Source organism: Hibiscus syriacus, unplaced genomic scaffold, assembly GCF_006381635.1.
Source record: "Hibiscus syriacus cultivar Baekdansim isolate YM2019G1 unplaced genomic scaffold, ASM638163v2 tig00110126_pilon, whole genome shotgun sequence".
Lineage (NCBI taxonomy): Eukaryota > Viridiplantae > Streptophyta > Magnoliopsida > Malvales > Malvaceae > Hibiscus > Hibiscus syriacus.
This window is the reverse complement of record NW_024062601.1, coordinates 310040-329857: the sequence shown is the minus strand read 5'-3', so window position 1 is coordinate 329857 and position 19818 is coordinate 310040. Positions and strand designations below refer to the sequence as shown.

The 19818-nt window shown below is 32.3% G+C and overlaps 1 protein-coding gene and 1 pseudogene across 1 annotated transcript in view; one reads left to right on the top strand and one right to left on the bottom strand.

Moving 5' to 3' along the window:
* Positions 1-8594, top strand: part of LOC120215614 (probable beta-1,4-xylosyltransferase IRX9H) — a 32012-nt gene extending 23418 nt beyond the window's left edge. The window contains exons 2-4 of the mRNA XM_039213253.1: positions 7788-8031; positions 8111-8326; positions 8560-8594. Coding sequence (XP_039069184.1) covers positions 7788-8031; positions 8111-8281 — 415 coding nt within the window. The 3' untranslated portion in view covers positions 8282-8326; positions 8560-8594. The remainder of the gene's footprint in view (positions 1-7787; positions 8032-8110; positions 8327-8559) is intronic.
* A 1916-nt stretch (positions 8595-10510) lies between these two features.
* On the bottom strand, positions 10511-13961 carry LOC120215615 (annotated as a pseudogene).
* Positions 13962-19818: the final 5857 nt, after the last annotated feature.

The window sequence follows — 19818 nt, the reverse complement described above, 5'->3', positions numbered from 1 at the left end:
CACCTCATAGACTAAACAATAAGGTGTTGCCCCAATAAATGTTCGCACAGTAATTCAATATGCATATAAGGCAAAAGGTAGCTTCTTGAGCCATTACTTGTAAGCTTCAGTGGTCTTTGTAATGATCCTCTTAATGTTCTTATTTGCTCCTGCAAATGCCCCATTCATCTTTGGGTGATATGACACTGAATTGGCGTGCTTGATCTATGCACGAAGTTAGTCATCTCATACATAGAAATCTTTGTAAAAAGAGGTATCTCTAGGGGAATGAATATTCAATATTAACTTTACTTACATGAAAAAATGTAATTAATGCATGATATATTTATTTCAATTAATCACTTTTTCCTTCTTCTTGAGTATGCCCTAATCACTCGAAATCATCTTCAATGAGTTGGTCCATGATGCCTCATCTCGTCTCTTCTTGTAGTAAGATTTACGGATAATTGAAAGTTTGGTTCTTTTGAGGTCTTTTGGTTTATGATGGTTTTGTGTTCGGAAAGACAAATGTGTGACTTTTGAAGTCATGTATATAGTGGAATGTAGTATCATCATTCAACTCTACCCGAAAAGGTAAACATCTGGAGTAGGTGTCTCAAAAACAGGTGGAGACACTTCTTCAGAATCTTTGTAGTGTCAGGATTTGGTTTGAGTAATTGGCATTGGATGGGATATTAAAGATATAATTTTACCACTTGCCAATAGATCTATAACTCTTGAAAATTAAAAGAATATTTAATCTACTTGATACTCAATAATCTCAAGATTAAAATTTGACTCCTTGCTCATAACCATAAAGAAAACACATATTTATTTATTGCACAAAAGGCGGAGAAAGGAACAAAAAACATATTCAAACAAGATGCTGAAAATAGAAAGTACTACAGTGGTAGATAACACTTCCACTTGTTTATGCATCATTACTCCTCTATTATTGGGTGTGTACTTGGCCCATGATTTTTATCCTTATTTGCCCCCCATTCCTTGATCGTTTCTAGTGTCAAGACTCCTTGTCGACGAGCATCTCTATTTCTTTTAACAGTGACCAACAATTCCCTGTTGAATGTCCAAATACTCCCAAGTGAAAATTACAGAAGCTATTTTGATCATAGCAATGGGCATAAGGCTTTGGTGACACCTTCACCAATCTTGGTGTAATGTATTGACCTTTAACCAAATGAGGGTACAAGTCTGAGATAGATTCTTGAAACACTTTCAGAGTTTTTCTCGCTCGCGAGGCTATCACTTTCTTTGATCGTTCTGAACGAATGAATGCTCTCATGTTATCGAGGGGTTTCTGAATGCTCATTTCATCTATAACTGGGGTAATATTAACCAGATTTCTTAAGTTGTCCTTTGCCTTACTGGTTTTCGGAAAATCTGATACATGTATCTGAGGTGTCTTATGGGTTATATCTGCCTCATTCTTTCTTAGACCTATAGGCCAATCTCAAATTACATCCATGGGAGCCTTTTGATTTCTTTTCCCATTTTCTTGTGCCCGACATTCTTCGTAGGATTTGGTTACATTAGTTTCTGTTGCAACAACGGTTTATGAACATTGAACCTTAACCCCTTCTTTTATCTTGCATTTTTGAATTGCTTGCTCTAAAGGGTCTTGGAAATTTCCCTTAAGGTTACCAGGAACCTTAGCTGAACAATTTGGAATTCCAGTCTGATTTATCCAAGGAACTTCCTTATAGGTCCAATTCTCATTTGGAGGCCACTGTGATTGATCAAGTTGTGGAGTAATTGATCTGGCTGAGAGCATTTTTGGATGCAATTTTTCACTCGAACAGTGGAAGGGAGGAAATTGAAATCCCTGCACATTCTTTTTCTTCTTGATCACTCTATAAGGTTTGGCACCATGTTTAACTGAATAAGACCTCATTGTATTAACCCCAGCTTCTTTCTTGACTTTTGTATTGTCAGAGCCTCTTATCTTGCCATTCTTGATAGCCATTCATGATTTCTCCACTTATGATGATGTCAGAGAAATTATTAGGGACAACCCCTATCATGTGATTAACATAAGGAAATTTTAATGTGCTGATGAACAAAGTAGTGAACTCTTTTTCAGTCAATGGTGGATGTACTTGAGAAGCAACGTCTTTCCATCGTTATGAATATTGTCGAAAGCTTTCATTGCACTTCATATTCATGCTTTGCAACATTGTTCGATCAGGGGCCATATCAGTCATGTGCTTGTATTGACCCAAAAAAGCTTGAGCTAAATCCCTCCAAGAACGTATTTGAGTACGTTTTAGCTGATTATACCATCTGGATGCAGATCCAGATAAACTGTCTTGGAAACAGTGGATCAACAACTTTTCATTCTCTACATAGCCAGTCATACGACGACAATACATAGTGATATGATATGAAGGGCATGTGGTCCCATTATACTTCTCAAAATCTGGAACCTTGAACTTTGGTGGAATAACCAGGCCAGGGACCAAACTTAGTTCTTTGGCATCAAACCCATAAAATGACTCAACTGTCTCTACATATTTTATCACCTCTTCTATATTTTCCAATCGTTGAGTGAATTTTTCCTTCTCAACTGATTTGTTTAGGTCAAGGACCTTATTACAAAATTCATCAGGCTTCAACTCAGAAGTAGTAGGACAATCAGTGGGGAACGATGCTCCAGCTTGATATGGTGAGTTCTTAACAGCGAAGTAAATCGATGATTGAATTTCCTGGGGTACATAGGTGAACTCAGGAATATGAACAGGTGTAACACCCAAAGAATTTATGGGGTTTTCAACAAGACTCTTTTCAGCTGTCTGGTACTTCTCAATCATTTCTTTCATATTGTTCAGTAGATCGATATGAGAATTTGTGATATTAGCTTCAATTTGTGCCAACTTGCTCCTTAATTCCTCTTATATTTCTTTCTGCTCTATCTCAAATTTGGCTAGCCTATCCTCAGTTTCTTTAGACATTTTTCTTGTGTCATGCTGAGCGTTCTTGCTTCAAAGAAAAACCAAGATCACTTCGTTTGAAATCCTTATTTTAATGAATGAATGTTTTAATGTATTATGACATAAAAATTCAAAGATGCCAAAGGAAAATGTAAATACGTGAATGTAATAATAAGAATACAAATTGTGCAATACAAAAGTAAACATAAAAATACAAATGCAAAGATGCCAAATGTAAATATGCAATTGTAAAAATGTAAATGTAAATTATTTAAAATACCAGAATAGGACATCCAGTTATATTAAGACTGCCCCTTTCTTTGATATTGAAAATAAATAAACATTATTATTTAATTAAATACGTTTTAATGCATGATGTAAATTTAAAAATGTAAATGTAAATACAAACGTAAAAATGTACAAATGCAAAATACAAATGCATGTATGAAAAGGTGTTACTCAGGAGTGATCATCTTAGAACAGATTTCATTGAACGCAAAAGTTTCGGTACATCAAACAAAACTTTACATATAGGGATATATTTTACTCCTAACTTTTCGAAAGCCTAATTAGTTTCCATTCATGCTAAAAAAGTTGAGTCTTCAGTCTGCTTTATCTCCTTGTAAAATCAGCTAAATCTATCATTTAAGAACCATATTGCTTGTTTGGACTACAACTTCTTCTATGACATTCTCTTTCATCTTCTGTGTCACTTCTCGAAGTTGCTCATTTTCCCTTGTAAGAGATCCTTTCTGTCTAAGAAGTTCTTGAACAAGATCTTCATATATGTTGCAGTTATTTTTCAGCTTGGTGACCCCTGTGATCCATTCTTCTGGGGTACTTCCTAGGCCAGTATTTTGAAAGGCTTGACTGATTTTCTGAAAATCTTCATGCATAGTTTTCATTTCTGTGCTCAATTTCTTGTTTTGGTCGTTCAAGTCCTTCAAATAATATGCTTGAGCTTCATAAAAACCTCCTCCACTCTGAATGTCCTGACTGATGCTCTTACCATAGACTGCTTTTGGTATCAATCTGGGAATCTTTGTGGAGTACTTTTGGTATTAATATAACAGGATCTCTGTGCGCATTGCTCGCTTCCATCCTCGGAGTTTCCTCAGGATGTCTTTCCTTGGCCGCATCATATTTTGTTTGATCATAAAACTTTTTGTCCATTACGATTTCTTTCCAATTTGATGAACAGTCTTTCAAGTCAACACCTTTTGGTTATACCATGATCATGCAATGCAAACAAAAGAAATCAAATATAAACAAGTTTAGAGCAAACAATATGTATGAAAAAAATGAGAAGTGAAAAAAGAAATTGGTTAGTACCAATTAATGGAAAGAAAAGATCTTATTTATCAAAGTATAAATCCTAACCTCATGCTTTCTAGTTCCATGCTTTGTTTGGAAAAATTAACCTAACTGCATGATTTCTAGTTCGCAGGCATTTATTCAGAAAAAAAAAATAATGAATAAATTAAAAGCTAGAACTTATTTCTCCTTTGTGTACACCTACGGACAGAGGTTCAATACTGTCTTAGATCAGGTGAAGGGCTAGGGTTTATTATATGCAGGGTTTCAGTTCTGGGAGTAAAGGTACCCGAATTTTCCTTGTTAGTGCCCCCTTGGGCTGCTAACCCTCTATCCTAGTCCATTACAGACTTAAACGGATCGAGTTCAATTCGAGGGGATACATTTCTCTATGCCTGACACGGAGAATAAATTCTCACGAAGACATAGAGCATATGAACCCCGAAAGTTACTTACTAGGTCTGACACGGAGAATAAATTCTCACGAAGACGTCGCTTTCACTCCCACTTAAAAGGGACAAACTCAATTATAGAGCTTTATGTTATGCAATGCAAGTGTTGTGTGTGAGGAGAAATGTTCAAACCTCTGACAGAAAAAATAAATAATGAAATAAAATACTTGCAAATAAAATGAAATATTAATAAGAAAATATATAAATGTTATGAAAATAATAAGTATATAAAAAATTTGAAAAGAAAGAATTATAAATCAAATATATGAATTTTTAATTTATAATTAATAGAGACAATTTATAATTGATTTTAAAAGTTTGAACATCGTCCCCAGCGGAGTCGCCAAGCTGGCGTAACCGATTTTGGTCCGGGCACGAATTTTTTTACTTGGCGGGAAAAGTGATATGAATAAATAAAATAATTTGGGAGTCGCCATCGGCCTTTTAGGTCAGGTAGGTCGAATACCTAAAAATTATCTTTTAAAAGAGTTTTAAGAAAACATCAGTTAAAAGATGAACTGATCTGCGTTTATAACCAAAAATTCGTTCTTTTTAAAAAAAGGATTCGTGGTCGGTTACGTTTAGGGAAGGATTAGCACCCATAAAACGCCCAAAATTGGTACTTTATTAATTATAACTTGTCTCTATTATTAGAAATTTAAGAATTCAAAGATATTTAATTTATAATCCTATTATTTCAAAATTATAATTATGAAAAAATATTTATATACATTTATAAGTAAAATATTTATTTATTTAGAAATATCAGAAAAGGACTTCTAGGTGCCTTAAGACAGCTCTTTTCTTTGATATTAATAAATATTAACAATATAATAATTTAAATTATAATTTTTATAATATTTAATTTTAAAATACCAGAATAGGACATCCAGTTGTATTAAGACTGCCCTTTTCTTCGATATTGAAAAATAAATAAATATTAAAATATGATAAAAATAATTTATGTAAAATATAAATTATTATTTATTGTATATATATTTATATGACTAAAAAAATAATATTTAAGAATGTAAACAAGTAAAATTAAAACATAAATAAAAATACAATTAGAACTATATATTTAAAAGTAATAAAACTTTATAATAAATGAAAATATTTAAAAATAGTGACTAAATTATAATCTAATGAAATTAAATACCTAATTCATAATTAATTATTTAAAATTATAGGGATTAAACATACCATTTTCCTTATTTATTAATTTGGTGACTAAAATAAAATTATATAAAATTCGAATATCAGATTAAAATAAATTAAAAATATATACTCAGGATTAAAATATTATTTATTAAAACTAAAGGACTAAATACATATTTTATCTAAAATATTTATAATTACGATTAAGGGCTAAAATATAAATAAATAAAATTTAGAGACCAAATTAAAAGGATTATAAATTTGATTAAGTGACTAAAATGTAAGAATTACAAGTTAAGGGACTGCGGACGGGATTTAACCCTTAGTTAATTACACAAATAGCCCTCCCCGAAACGACGTCGTTCGGGAAGGGCTATTTAAAGCCCGAAACCGGCTGGCCCGAAGGGCCAGCTCTCATTTCTTTTCTTCCCTCTCTCTCTCTTCTCTGAGAGAGTTTAAAACTCTCTCGCTTCTCTCTAAAACAGAGAGAAGCACACCGGCCGGCAGCCGTTTGTCGGCGTTGACCCCGCCGCCGGCCACCGCCTTCGGTGGCCGGAAATTTTTTTTTTACACTAAAACGTAGATCGGACCGTCCTAATGACGGTTCCGGTGTTCTTTTCTCTTAAATAGCTCCCGATCGGAGCAAATCTAAGAAAGTACCTTCGATTTTCGAAGGTTTTTGGTGACGTTTGGAGAGGTCCGGCGGTCGTGGCTTCCTCGGTAAGCTTCTCTCCTTTCTTTTCTTTTGTTTTTGGTTGCTGTGTTGTGGGTTTGCTCTGCTTTGGGTTTGCTGTTGGTTGCTCCTTCTCTGTTGGTTTTTTTTTGTTCTCCTCTCTGTCTCCTTTTTTTGTTGCAGGTATGGTCGATGGTTTTTATAGCCATCGACGGTGTGGCTCTCGGACCGGTCTCAAATGGTGACCCTAGGTGAGTCACCGGACTATGGTGGTGACTCACCATAGGATTTCAACGTGGGGCAGAAACGAGGTGCTTCTGGAGTCTTCTGTTGGTGTCGTCGTGGTACTGGTGTGTCGACAATGGCGGTGGAGGCGTTGACAGTGGGGCATTGGACTACCTGGCAGTGAAGCAACGGTTGGAAGCTTGGAGATAGCTGAGGCGGCGCCGCGTGGTTGCCCTAGGGTATCATACCCTAGGGTTTTCGTCTGGAAGCATCAGGACCGTTGGATTTTGGCCAGATCCAACGGCTGTGAGCAATGGCGGCTGGGGCATGAGATGAGAAACCCTAGTTGGGTTTTAGGGTTTATGTTGAGCTTCTGTATCTGGGCCACATTGTTTAGGCTTGCAAACTGGGCCTGAGTTCTTGTAATTGGGCTTTGTAATATTAAATAATATTAATAACAATAATAATTATAAATAATGATAATAATAATAATAAATATATAAATAAAATGGGTAAAAAAAATTAGTATCTTCAGTTGGTATTGGTTCACTATCTGTAAATGATTTCTATCACCGAATTCATTGTCGCCTTTTGTTTGTGAATCAAATCAGCTTGTTATTGCTTTAGTATTCAAGCCACTCGATCTAGTTTGGTTTCCATATGACATCCGGGCAAATGGTTCAGGTCGTGCTGTTGTCGGTTGTCCAATGTTTGAAGCATTTCCTCCATCTTTTGTATATTGTAGTATTGGTTGCTTTTTGAATAATCATTTGATGGGTTTGTCATCGGATGTTGAATGAGAAATTAACTACTTTGCGACTGATTAGAACTTTTCCCCTTTCAAATGTGAAATGGAGTTGGTGATAAATATTTTCATGGTTTTTCTTAGCTTAGAATGATATAACTTGTCGGAGTTTATCATTTTCTTCGTATGTGACTGCAGAGAGCTCTTCAATGGTGTAATTGTACCGTAATTTTTGTCTTGTAATTTTGCTAACATACAGTCATACACCAATCCATAATATGGATCTTTTGTAGCCGTTTCGGAACTTGGCCTGTTGCCATGCTTGCACAAAGCAAAAACAAGGCAATTCTGGAAGGTCCAGCGTGCAATGCTAGTCAAGTAATTGGATGGCACAGAAACGAGAAAATTAAAAGATTTCGTAGGTTTCATGCTGATATGCCGGGATTTGCTTTCAACAGCACTATCTTGTGGGATCCAAAGAGATGGGGACGCCCCTTCTCAAACCCAGTTCGACAGTTAGACAAGGAGAGGTTCCAAGTATGAATTATACCATTGTGTTTTATCTTCCAATGTTGCAGCATGATTCTTTGGTTTTGTCATTGTTTCTTCTATGCAGGAAACTACATTTATAGAACAAGTTGTGGAAGATGAAAGTCAAATGGAAGGTATACCACACAGTTGTTCGAGGATTATGAACTGGCATCTCCATTTAGATATGGACAATCTTGTTTATCCCAAAGGATGGCTACTTGAGAAGAATCTCGAGGATACCTTGCCAGTTAAATGATGGAAGCTCCTCTCTACAATTCTTTTATGTTGAGGGCTTAATCGGGTAAGGGATTTATCTCTTCTCTTTCTGTAAGCTTGACTTCAGTTATCTGACAGATAGCAATTATAGAACTAACGAAAACAAGTGTTGGATCCGACATGAGTTATCTCTTGAGCTGTTTGCTACTTTTGATGTTATGTAAATCTCTTTTTTTTTTTTTGCCTCGGGTTTTAGTATAGATATGTAAATAATGGATGTGTGGACTGTATCTTACTGAAGGTGTTTTCTTGTCACAGTTGTGCCTATAATATCTGCTGATGGCACATTATTCCGACTTTTTCCGACCAGATTTGGCACAATCATATAATACCTAATGCAGATAATCATCTGAGATTGGCAAAGAGACGGAAAGTTTGTGGTGTTTCTTTGTAGAATTTTGCAGTACGAATATTCTTGTGAACAAAGTGTTGTAGAGTTGCAGTGTTTTGGTTTAATTCGTTATTTTCAGGAGAAACTTATACATTCCTCGACTCCACAAAATAGGTGGTGTTTGATGGGGGTGTATCCATTGTTATATAACCCTTATACTTAAATCAAAGGACGGCATTTTGTTTAACAACTTGCCAGTATTGTTCATAAATGGAATGCTTGAACATGACATTTAGCAGCTATTGTCGAATCCATTTGGAACATTTCTTTTAAAGAAAAAAAAATGAAACATGGTTTTGTTTTACTGTATATGGTAATACCTCTATTAGTCAGCCGTTAGTCAATGGTTGAGCAGCACGTGGCAGTGTTTGTGTCTTAGGTAAATGAAATTTCTTGATAATGTTTTTGGCCAATTTGATGAAAAAAGTAAAGGGAAAACAGGTGGTTTACACTACACTTCAATAAATGTTGAGAAATTAAATATAAACTGTTTATTGTATTGTTTAAAATTTGGTATTGATATAGATATACCTTCACCCCATCTTTGAAATGTTACGCATACGTTCTCTTTCTGGGTTTGCATCAAGGTCGAATAACATCTAAAAGGTTAAGCACACTGTTTTTCTTGATGGGATTAATATAGAAAGCTAATTATAAGTTCATATACTAATCAAACCCTTAACTGCATATTGTTTAAATATGTCCAGAACTTTACATATTTGGAAAACAAATTATTTTGTTTTATTTTTCAATATGTCAGAATCTTATCAGTTATAAAAGATTTAATTTAAAATGTTACCATAATTTTTATTGGTAGTGAAAGAAAATTAATTTAGCTGTATTGATGAAGCATATTATATCATCCTAACAATTTGAATATTTTTTCAACTTCAGTTTCGTAAAGTGAAACTTGAGTGGCAATGATTAATTTGTTTGAGTTTTTTTTAAAGTTAAATAGTTATTTTTTTATTTTTAAAAGGATACTTTTTCTCATTTTTAAAATTAATAGAGTTTTATATCAATTTTTATTTGATTTATTGAGTTCGACAGAATTGAAAAAAATCAACTAACTTAAACTCAAAAAATTTGATTCGGAAGTTTGAATCAGACGGATAACTCATATTAATTAACTCAAAATCTGAAGAAAATATTGACCCCTCTTTCAATAATTGCTATTTGCAAAGTTGCTAAACCTTATTAAACTTCCTACTAAAAGTATCATGATTTTATTTTAGACGATAAATTTTTAAAATTTTAGACAATAAAAATAAATTATCAATAAAAAATATAAAAAAAAATCTAAAATATATGATATTTTAAAATTTTCAAGGGCGATTGTTTCCGCCAACCCTTTCCCTCCCTGCCTGAATCTCATGTGTACCATAGGCTCTTTTCTCTTAGGTCAAAGCTCTCAATTTTGTGCCCAAAGTACACCATTCATAGTTTTGACCAAACACACACAAGCCTTAACCATAGTTTTACATTATTTATTCCGAGCAAACTCGGCAACGATGCAGTCTCTCACATGCTTTGCTGGGGCTATTCCCCGACACCAATATCTACAGGGATGACACTATCTCTATAGTTTATATGACAAGCCTTTAAGTTCAAACCAAACAAAACCTCTTCTTAAACGGAGGGTACATTCACGAATTATGCCGGGCTTGTCCGACCGGTAACCTGGTTCATGCAAAGGTAAGGCGGCATATCCAAAAAATATGCAACTAAAATGCATGCAAAAGAATGGTTAAAAGCAGAACAAGACATCAGACAAGTACCATTACCAGCACAAAAGAGTTGATACATTCTTGTAAGGTTTTACAGAAAATAATGTGGAGGTCTTTCACCATAGAGAACACACATGTGACATGACTTGGTCCGGACTCTAAATTCGATTGAATCATAAAATTACTCACAAACGTTTTAAGTGTTGTAGGGTTTTTTTTATATATAACTTTCATACACTAAAAACAGGCTTACTTGTTTCAAATCCCCTCGCCAAACGAAGATAAATGTTGCAACATAAAGATAACATGATCTCCTATTCACTCCATCATCCTCTCATCCGATGGAAAGAATCACGAAAGTGCTTCTACATCTTCTCCGAAAAGGCTTCTGAATTGGATAGAAAAACATCTAAGGACGCTAGCTAGCTCTGATTCCTGCATTTTTCCATGGAATTGCATTCATACATCGTTAGTGTTTCTTAAATCTTCAAAATCTGAAACTGCACTGTAATTTACATGTCAAAGAACACTGTCAAAACTAAATAAAAAAAAAAAGCTTTTGTCAACATAAGAATAATCGTAGGAGAATTCTTCAGACTACCAACATGTATATCTAGGCATTTCTCAGAACAATATGCAAATTATAAAAGTTGGTTTCAATACTAGCTACTGATGTGACACTCAGTTGATGTATAAACATATCAAAATCGTTACCGAGACCGATGGCATCAGAGCTTTTCATGATCCTCAGCCTTTTGCAGGTATCAATAAACATCCTGAAATCAGAGCCAAAGTGGAATTAGGCAGCAGTTAACTGATATCATTCTGGTCGGAAAATGAGAAATAAATACTAATAAACTGAATTTCCTAACGCAGCAACATGTTCCAACTCGGATTAACACAGACAAACAGGAACATACTGAACTATGAAGTTAATTGAATGGAGCATAAAAGTTTGAGTAAAAAAAGAATGATGTGGAAAAATCGGAATCAATTTCAAAAATTTGTGCAGGTCAAGTAACATTTCTATCGTAAGATAAGCTATAAGCATACATGCCTGGCCGAAAATCCAATAGTTTTAACACCCCTTTTCTGAGGGTAAAAACAAACAAATTAGTTATCGAACCAATGATAGATGTATGCATGCATTGTCATAAGATAGTTTTTCCTCTAGAGCTAATAAACAGGGGATTTTATCCATTTTAAAGGGCTCCCACAAAAATCTGATAGATAATATCTGAAGCAGAGTTTACACTGTACTCATCCTACCTACTTCTTAGCATTTCATTAATAGCTTATGACAGACCCAAAAGCTTGACAATAGAGTGCTAAACAATATGGCAGGAACAATTTCTGTTTTCGACTCTTATGAGTGCATTTTGTATAACCATACCATCAGTTAGCATGATTTTACTTCTCCAGCAGTATCGATATTGTCATAAAGGAATCACAAAACTAGAAGTAAAAATATGAAAAGGGGGACATAGAGCTCACTCCCATGGGACATCACCCACAAGCATTCAGTCACCATCTTTATCCTCATAAGTAAGAACAAATTCTGATCCATGCAGCAGATCCTCCAGCTTGCTTTCGCTCATCAGTTCCCTCCCCAGGGTTCCGTGAGATCCACATTGACCTGAAATCATAATAAAATAGCAGTAACTGGGCCGATACAAACCGATACTACTGTATTCTTGGAAATAACAGCTGCAAAGAACAAGAATTGAATATATATAAGGTCCACATTCTAAATATTTTATGTCGAAATAACTCACCTAGGGTAAAACATCTGAACATCTTCTCGAGAGCAGAGGATAACTCCTGATATTTAGAGTAGTTTCTCAAATCCACTTTTCGCAAATAAGGAGCACCATCCATGCTGACCTTAACAAACAGCGCACCAGGCCCTACCTTTCCATCTACTTCATCAGTGTTCTTGGAATTAGAGGCCAATGAGTTCTTCCTGAATGATCTAATAGGTGGCCAACCTACAACCTGTGCCATGCAAAAGAAGGATGATTTAGAGACTCTTATCATGGTTAAACCCAAATTTATAACAGAAACCCAAGCACACGTACTTGCTAGCTGGTGATCCACTGTTATTGTTTGCAGTCTCATTAGGATCGGGTATGGTATTATTAGCATGAAGAGGTCTATCCTGTACCACATTCCGGTTCGTGACCTCTTTGGCTTTTGTTGATTGAGAGCCAAGGTTTTCAAGCACGTAACCTGATTTCAGTCCCAAGTTCGAAGAAGGCCTGGATGATGGCATCACAGTTACTTTTGAATTAGAAAGAAATTTTCCCTGCGATATAGATTATGTAGTTTGGAGGTTAGATTATTTAACATTAATCTCGGTCTTCATAAATCGCAATGGTTTCTACCTCGGAGAACTCATCCATTGCATCGGAGAACCCTCTTTTGTTGCCTGAAACAACATTCTTCTGCGATGCAGTGCAGTTACCATCACTTGAAGGATGCAAAGGGAAAAGGAGTTTCTCATCGCGTTGAGTTGTGCTTAGCAAGAAAAGCTCCGGATTTCTTTCAGGAAACCGGGATACAGGAAGCCCAAGACTAAGATCTGTTGCCTTCAGATTCAAACTAGACTTGCTTTCCTCGGATGCAAGGGAGACAGTAGAGCTATCCATGGGAGAACAATCAGACAAGCCCATGTAGTTGCGTTCCTTCAATTCGGCATTGTTCTGGCACACACAATCCATTGAGCCTGAAGTACCCAGTAAAGTTATCTTACCTGAACTGCTTTCCTCCTCCTCGCCAAGCAGCAGTGGAGACATCGGAATTAATACAGTCAATACTTGACAGCCTCCTAAATTCAAAGATAACCAAATTTACTATTTGATGATTTAGAGAAGCAAAAGCTGCATATTTAAAGCAACAGCTGGAAACATGAAACCATGAGTGATCATACCCCATCCCCAAACAAATTAAACAATAGAGAGTTGTAAATAGATCCTTATGAAACTAGAGAAATTAAGGGATAAAGATCAAATAAGATAGAGTGGATCTCAAGTATGAGAAGCATCACCTTTTCAGATGTTAGAAACTCTTATGAAATTATAGAGCAAAGACAACAAATATCAAGCAAATTGTTTCAATGGAAACTTAGCTGCATCTAAAGTACTTTCTGCTGGGTAAATGTAAATGCATGCAAAAGAAAATTAAAACAATATAAACCAGCACGCGCCAAAAGAAGGGAGTAAAAGGAAAGATTTTTCTAATTATTTTTTTGAACAGAAAAATTATAATATATATATATATGACGCAAATCGTTGTAGAATGTTTGGTTACTGAGAAAATGACTGGAAAATTTTCTCTTAGAAACATGAGAGGCAAGAAGAAAGATTACCCGATGGGATTGGCGGATCGGAAAGAAAGAAGAAGATCAAAATCAAAACCCTTTCTTTAGTTTGGTTAGATTTCCACTTAGAACTTAGAAGACAGCAAAAGAAGAGGAAAAAGTGCCGAGTTTTTTTTAAGAAAGAGAAAGCCAAGGACCCTCCGTTGCGCGCGCGCGCACACACAGAATAACAAATGCTTATTTTCCCTGAGATGTATCCTATGCATAAAATTAAACAGACTTCAAAATTTATAGGCTAAACTAGTCAGTTTTGATCTGTTTTAGTAGTTAAACATTCAAATTTTTTAAAATTATACTTAATGTTTAGTTTTTGTTTCATTTTAGTATCCTTCATTAAAAACTTAACGCTTTTAGCACTTAAACTATCAGTTTTAGTCCATTTTAGTACTTAAACTTTTAATTTTTTTAAAAATTTAACGTTAAATTTTGATTGTGCACTAAAATGAAATAAAAACTAAACTTTATGTATGATTTTGAAATAATTAAAAGTTTACGTACTAAAATGGATCAAAACTGATGGTTTAGATACTAAACGTGTAATTTACCCAAATTTATAATATATGTATATCCTTTTAAAAATGGATTTTTTCCTTATAAAGTACCTTTTAATCCGTGAACTTGTCAATTGTTTTTAATTTAATCCCTTAACTTTTTTTCCATTTTAAGCCCTAAACTTGAATTTCTTTTATCATTTTGGTGATGTGTATTCCATAGTTAGACATCATATAGAATTATTAAAAAAGAGAAAAATTATCAAGTTTTGGGATTAATGTAGGCAAAAGAAAGATAAAAGACTAGATTAGGAAAAAAATGTAAGATTAGGAACTAAAGGTTGTTTTATCCTTTTTACTTAAATCGTGAGTAAAGTACACATGTGAATTGGGGTCTCGGATAAATTAAACTAAGTTATTATTTAATAACAATGTTTATATTTGAATTAATTGTAACTATATAAACATGAATATAAAATTATTTTTCTTCAAATATAAAAGTAGGTTTTTCATATTATGTACACTTGTGATAGTTTAATTAAACGAACACGTGAACAAGTTTTTAGTATTATTAGTATGCTTTTTTAAAGAAAAAAAAAATAAAAAAAAAATATTAATGTAAATTAAGTATGTTGTATAATGACAAAAAATTTAGGGTAAATACGAGTTTAGTATCTAAATTATCAGTTTTGGTATGTTTTAGTATTTAGACCTTTATTTTTTAAAATTATACCTAAAGTTTAGTTTTTGTTTCATTTTAGTACCCCCATTCAAAATTTAACGTTAAATTTTAAAGAAAAAAATAAAAGGTTAGGTACTTAAATGGATCAAAACTAATAGTTTAGGTACTAAATGTGTAAAGTTATTAACAGATGACTACTAAAATGAAATAAAAACTAAACTTTAGGTATAATTTTGAAAAAATTAAAAATTTAGGTACTAAAGTACTAAATGCATAGTTTACCCAAAATATTTATTGGAATTAGGTTCTTGTGGACAGTTAATCTTATACTATTTGCTCCTAAATGATTTATTTCTATTTTTTTAAAAGATAAATGAACGAAAAATAATAATATTTAAAATTTTAATTATTATTTATTCTATCGACATTAATTGAGTGATTCAATCAGCTCAATAGACCTCAAATTAGATCAGATAAAATTTAACTTAATTTTTTTTATAATTATATTATGATCCAATTCATGAAAATACTTGTTCATAATTGTATCCTAATACTTATTTTATTTTTATTGTAATATTGGTGTATTTAAATTTAGAATTTTAGAAGTCGATGATAGGTTTAAGTGGGAAAGGAATATTATTATTTTGTAGATGATTTGGGTTTGAGTATTTTATTTGTAGGTAATGACGGGATTTAAAATTTAAAAATTGAGTTTAAAATTTTAATATATTTCTTAAAAAATGAATATGATTTTTTTATTTTTTTCTTTTAACACATTAAATTAAATTTTATTATTTTCTAAAATAATAGGAATGTACTTACTCTCCTAGAGACTTAATGCATTCATTCTTATTTATAGATATGTATGAATTTATTTATATTTTAAAATCTAACATAGACACTACATTTTTATCATATTAAAATCTTTGAAAATATTAAAAATCTAAATTTTTAAGAAAACAAAAAAAAAAGGATAGAAGGTAAATAAAAATTGAAATTTTACGTCAAAATAAAAAAAAATGAGAATGAGAAGCAAAATAAAATAACATAAGGGGAATTGTTTAGCTAAATATAACAAATTCAACCACTCACTGCTTAGCTTATTATATAGTCCTTCTATTTTAACAAGAGAGAGATTCCTCCTCCATTCTACATTAATGCATAAAATAAAATTCCTATTTTAATTTTGATCTCATAAACTATGGGTAGGCTAAGGCTACTCTCATTAGGTCCCCTCATGATTCCAAATTCCAAAGAAATAATGAATAATTATATTCTTTATTATTATTATTCAAATTTAAAATATTAATCAAACTTATCAAATTGTTTTAATAGTAAAATAGAATGATATTTTCTAAATATCTTGTACTGTATGTTGTTAATTAGTTAAGAAAATTCTAAACATATACTATATTATAATTACTCTAAATTAATTTAAAAAATACTAATCAAGTAATCTTAGTAGCTAAAATAAATGTTTTTTCACTTGAGGTATTGAGTTTGAATAATTGTGTATGTATGATATACATCATTAAGAAATATTTTAAATATATATTACCACGAATATTAAAAAATGTTAATCGAAACATTTATCCATTAAATAACCAAGTTTAGTAAATGAAAAGAAATTTAACCTAAAATTTATAAGGTAAAATCGTTATTATAATTCAAATGCAAATCAATTATATACTAATCAAATTTGAATATTTAACTTTGTTATTTACAATAATAAAATAGGAGGACAGAAAAACAGAAATGAAGCCAAGCATGGTGGGTTGGGGGACAAGAAAGCGGCTTTTGAGTAGGGTTTTGCCGGTTACAGACCGCGACATTTAACTAACTTACGCCCGTCCTTTCCTTTCATAAACACGTACCCATTCATGAACAAGATGCATGGGGAATATGTCAGTCACACGCACCTTCTTATCCCTTCCAACGATGTTGTATCATACTGTCCGTAGAGGACGGCACGCGCGTTCCAAAATACTATTAATATATATAAGTAAATAAAACTCCATCCCATTAAAAAAAAAGTTTTACTTTTTTTTATTTGATTTAAAATAAATTTAAATTTGGTCTAATTTATAGATTGATTTTCAAGTTTGAAGTGAGTTTCTCAATTTTACATAATATATACAAAATATGAAGAGGAATATATGTATATAGTATAAGATTATAAAAAATTATTTAAATTGAAATTAAATAGTACCATAATATTATAAATATTTACAATTTAATCTAGATATAAACTCGAACAACTGGACTAGACTAGAAAGTAATTCAAATGAAGTTTGAGTTATAAAATAACACTCTTCAACTTGAATAACTCAAAAAAAATTTACTCGACTCGATCAAATACTCACCCTTATTAATAATTTTGATATATAATGTCGAAATGATGAGTGATTTTTTTAATAATTTGAATAAAATAATTGTTGGAAAAATAATAGTTTAATTGAATAAAATTGATGATATTTATAATAAATTATGTCACTTGGTGAATAAACTTAATATAATAAGTCATGTCACTTAGTGAATAAACTTATTTTTTTAGTTTAAAGTTGCATTCATTTAATCATATCTATTCAATAATTCTCTTTTTGAAAAGATTAATTCCTTTCACAAAAAGATTAAACCCTTTCATCAAAAGGACACAACACAACATAAGTTACAAGACACAATTCACAGTGTTGAATTAGAAAACACTCAGAAAATTTATTCCAAATTCGTTCTTTTCGGTGATAGAGAAAGACAAGATTGTGTTCGACTGATCACTACAATTGTACTTAATGTTGTGATCGTTTGTTGTTGTATCCTGAGAGATTGTCGTCCAACGTTACTCAAAACACATAGGAGATGACGAATCTGTCTTAAGGAAACTATTCATACAGGCTTCAACAAAAATCCTTCTTCGATTTATCTTACTCTACTAATCCTATTCAGTGTCTACATACGAGTAAACAAATCACGTTCCTTTATTTTAATTCTTTATTTATTTTGCTTCGTTTGATTATATAATAATATTTATTATTATTATTATTTTTTATCTTAGATTAATATTTTTTCTAACAATATTAAGACAGATTCATATTTTTTTTATTCTAATCCTAGATGTCATACAAATGATTGTATTATTGAAATTATAGCCAAGGTGAATTACCAACGAATAAACAGATGTGAGGCTTGTGCTTTGTCTTTTGTGGATGTCTTGTGCTTTAAACCATAAATTGTCCAAGTCGTGCATGTTGTAAAGCATCAAAAGTTCTTGAGTGATTGTGCACCAAGTTTTGTTTTTGTTGTTGCGCACATAGCTTTGTCCTTTGTTGATGCTTCAAGTTGGCAACAATTAGAGGTGGGTATACGGGCTACCCGCCCGTTTAGCCCGCGGGTTTTGACGGTGCGGGCTTAAACGGAGCGGGCTAAAAAACTCACATTCATAAACGGTTTTGAATTTTAAGGCCCACGGTCCGCCCATTTAACCCGTGGGCTAAACGGGCTTACCCGCGGCCCGTTTAATAAAAATAATTTTAAATGTTTTAAATGCAAAAAAAATAATATTTTAACTTACTACACCTTTAAAAATGATCGAGCAACTTGAAAAGGAAGGTAGCACCGTCAAAATAATAAATAATATTTAATTTTTATTTTAAATAGCCGAAAATGATTATAAAATAATATTTTTTTTTAAATTTTTTAATCATTAATAAATATATATATATATAATGATATAATTACTTAAACTCAAATTAAAAAAACAATATTCACTTATATCACCAAATTGAAATACAAATAAAGCAATAACCACATTACACTTTTATAAATTGAAAGCATAAATTCAAACATAAAATTCAACAAAGTCAAACATTATACAAATCTAACAAGAAAGTTTCAAGTGTCCTAATAATTGTATTTTATGGATACTTTAGAGAAAGACTAAAACATAATATGAAAATATAAAATACTTACAGTATAAGAGTAAATTTGAAAGATACAGTTATACTAAAATTGATAAAATATAAGTCATTAATTTGTTAAAATATATTTATTTGTAAAAGTCTTTAAAGTTGAAAAGTATATTTTCAATTTTTTCTTTTACTTATTTTACTTATTTTAATCCAAATATTACGTGTCATGTGATATATTATTAGAATATCACGTGACTTTTATAATTAAAGAACAAAATAGATAACATACTTCATGGAAAAAATAAAGGTCAAAATTAAATAAAAAAATCTTTAAATACCAAAATGATAATGATGTATATTTAAATGAAAAAAATATCAAGCAGCGGTAAAATTATGACTAACGCCCTAATAAATTTAAGAACTACAATAGTTATAAGTAACATCATATTTATAGGTAATTTATTTTCTTTTTCTATAAAATTCTTTAAGTTTATTTTATCTAAAATTTTATGAATTTTAAATTAAGCGGACTTTAGCGGGTTTCGCGGGTAACCCGCGGTTATACCCATTAAACCCGCGGATTTAACTGTCCGGGCTAAAAAGCTCGCAATTTAAACGATCTTTAATTTTTGAGGCCCGAAGCCCGCACGGATCGCGGGTTAAACGGGTAGCCCGCGGGCCTTAGCCCGTATATCCAGCTCTAGCAACAATGAAACTAAGGATGAAATAGTTTTTTCAAGCGTGATAAAGAAGATTGTTAGAGTTTTGGAATCAATTCTAAATTGACGAAAGACAAGACAAATATATTGTTGTCCACGACTACATTCGCAATGTGAAGAAAGAATGGACAAACTAGTGATTTGAAGTATTCTACTTTGAATTAAAGTTGAATCTTGATGGACATGAAAAGATTTCTATTTCCAAGGAAATGTAACATCTTTT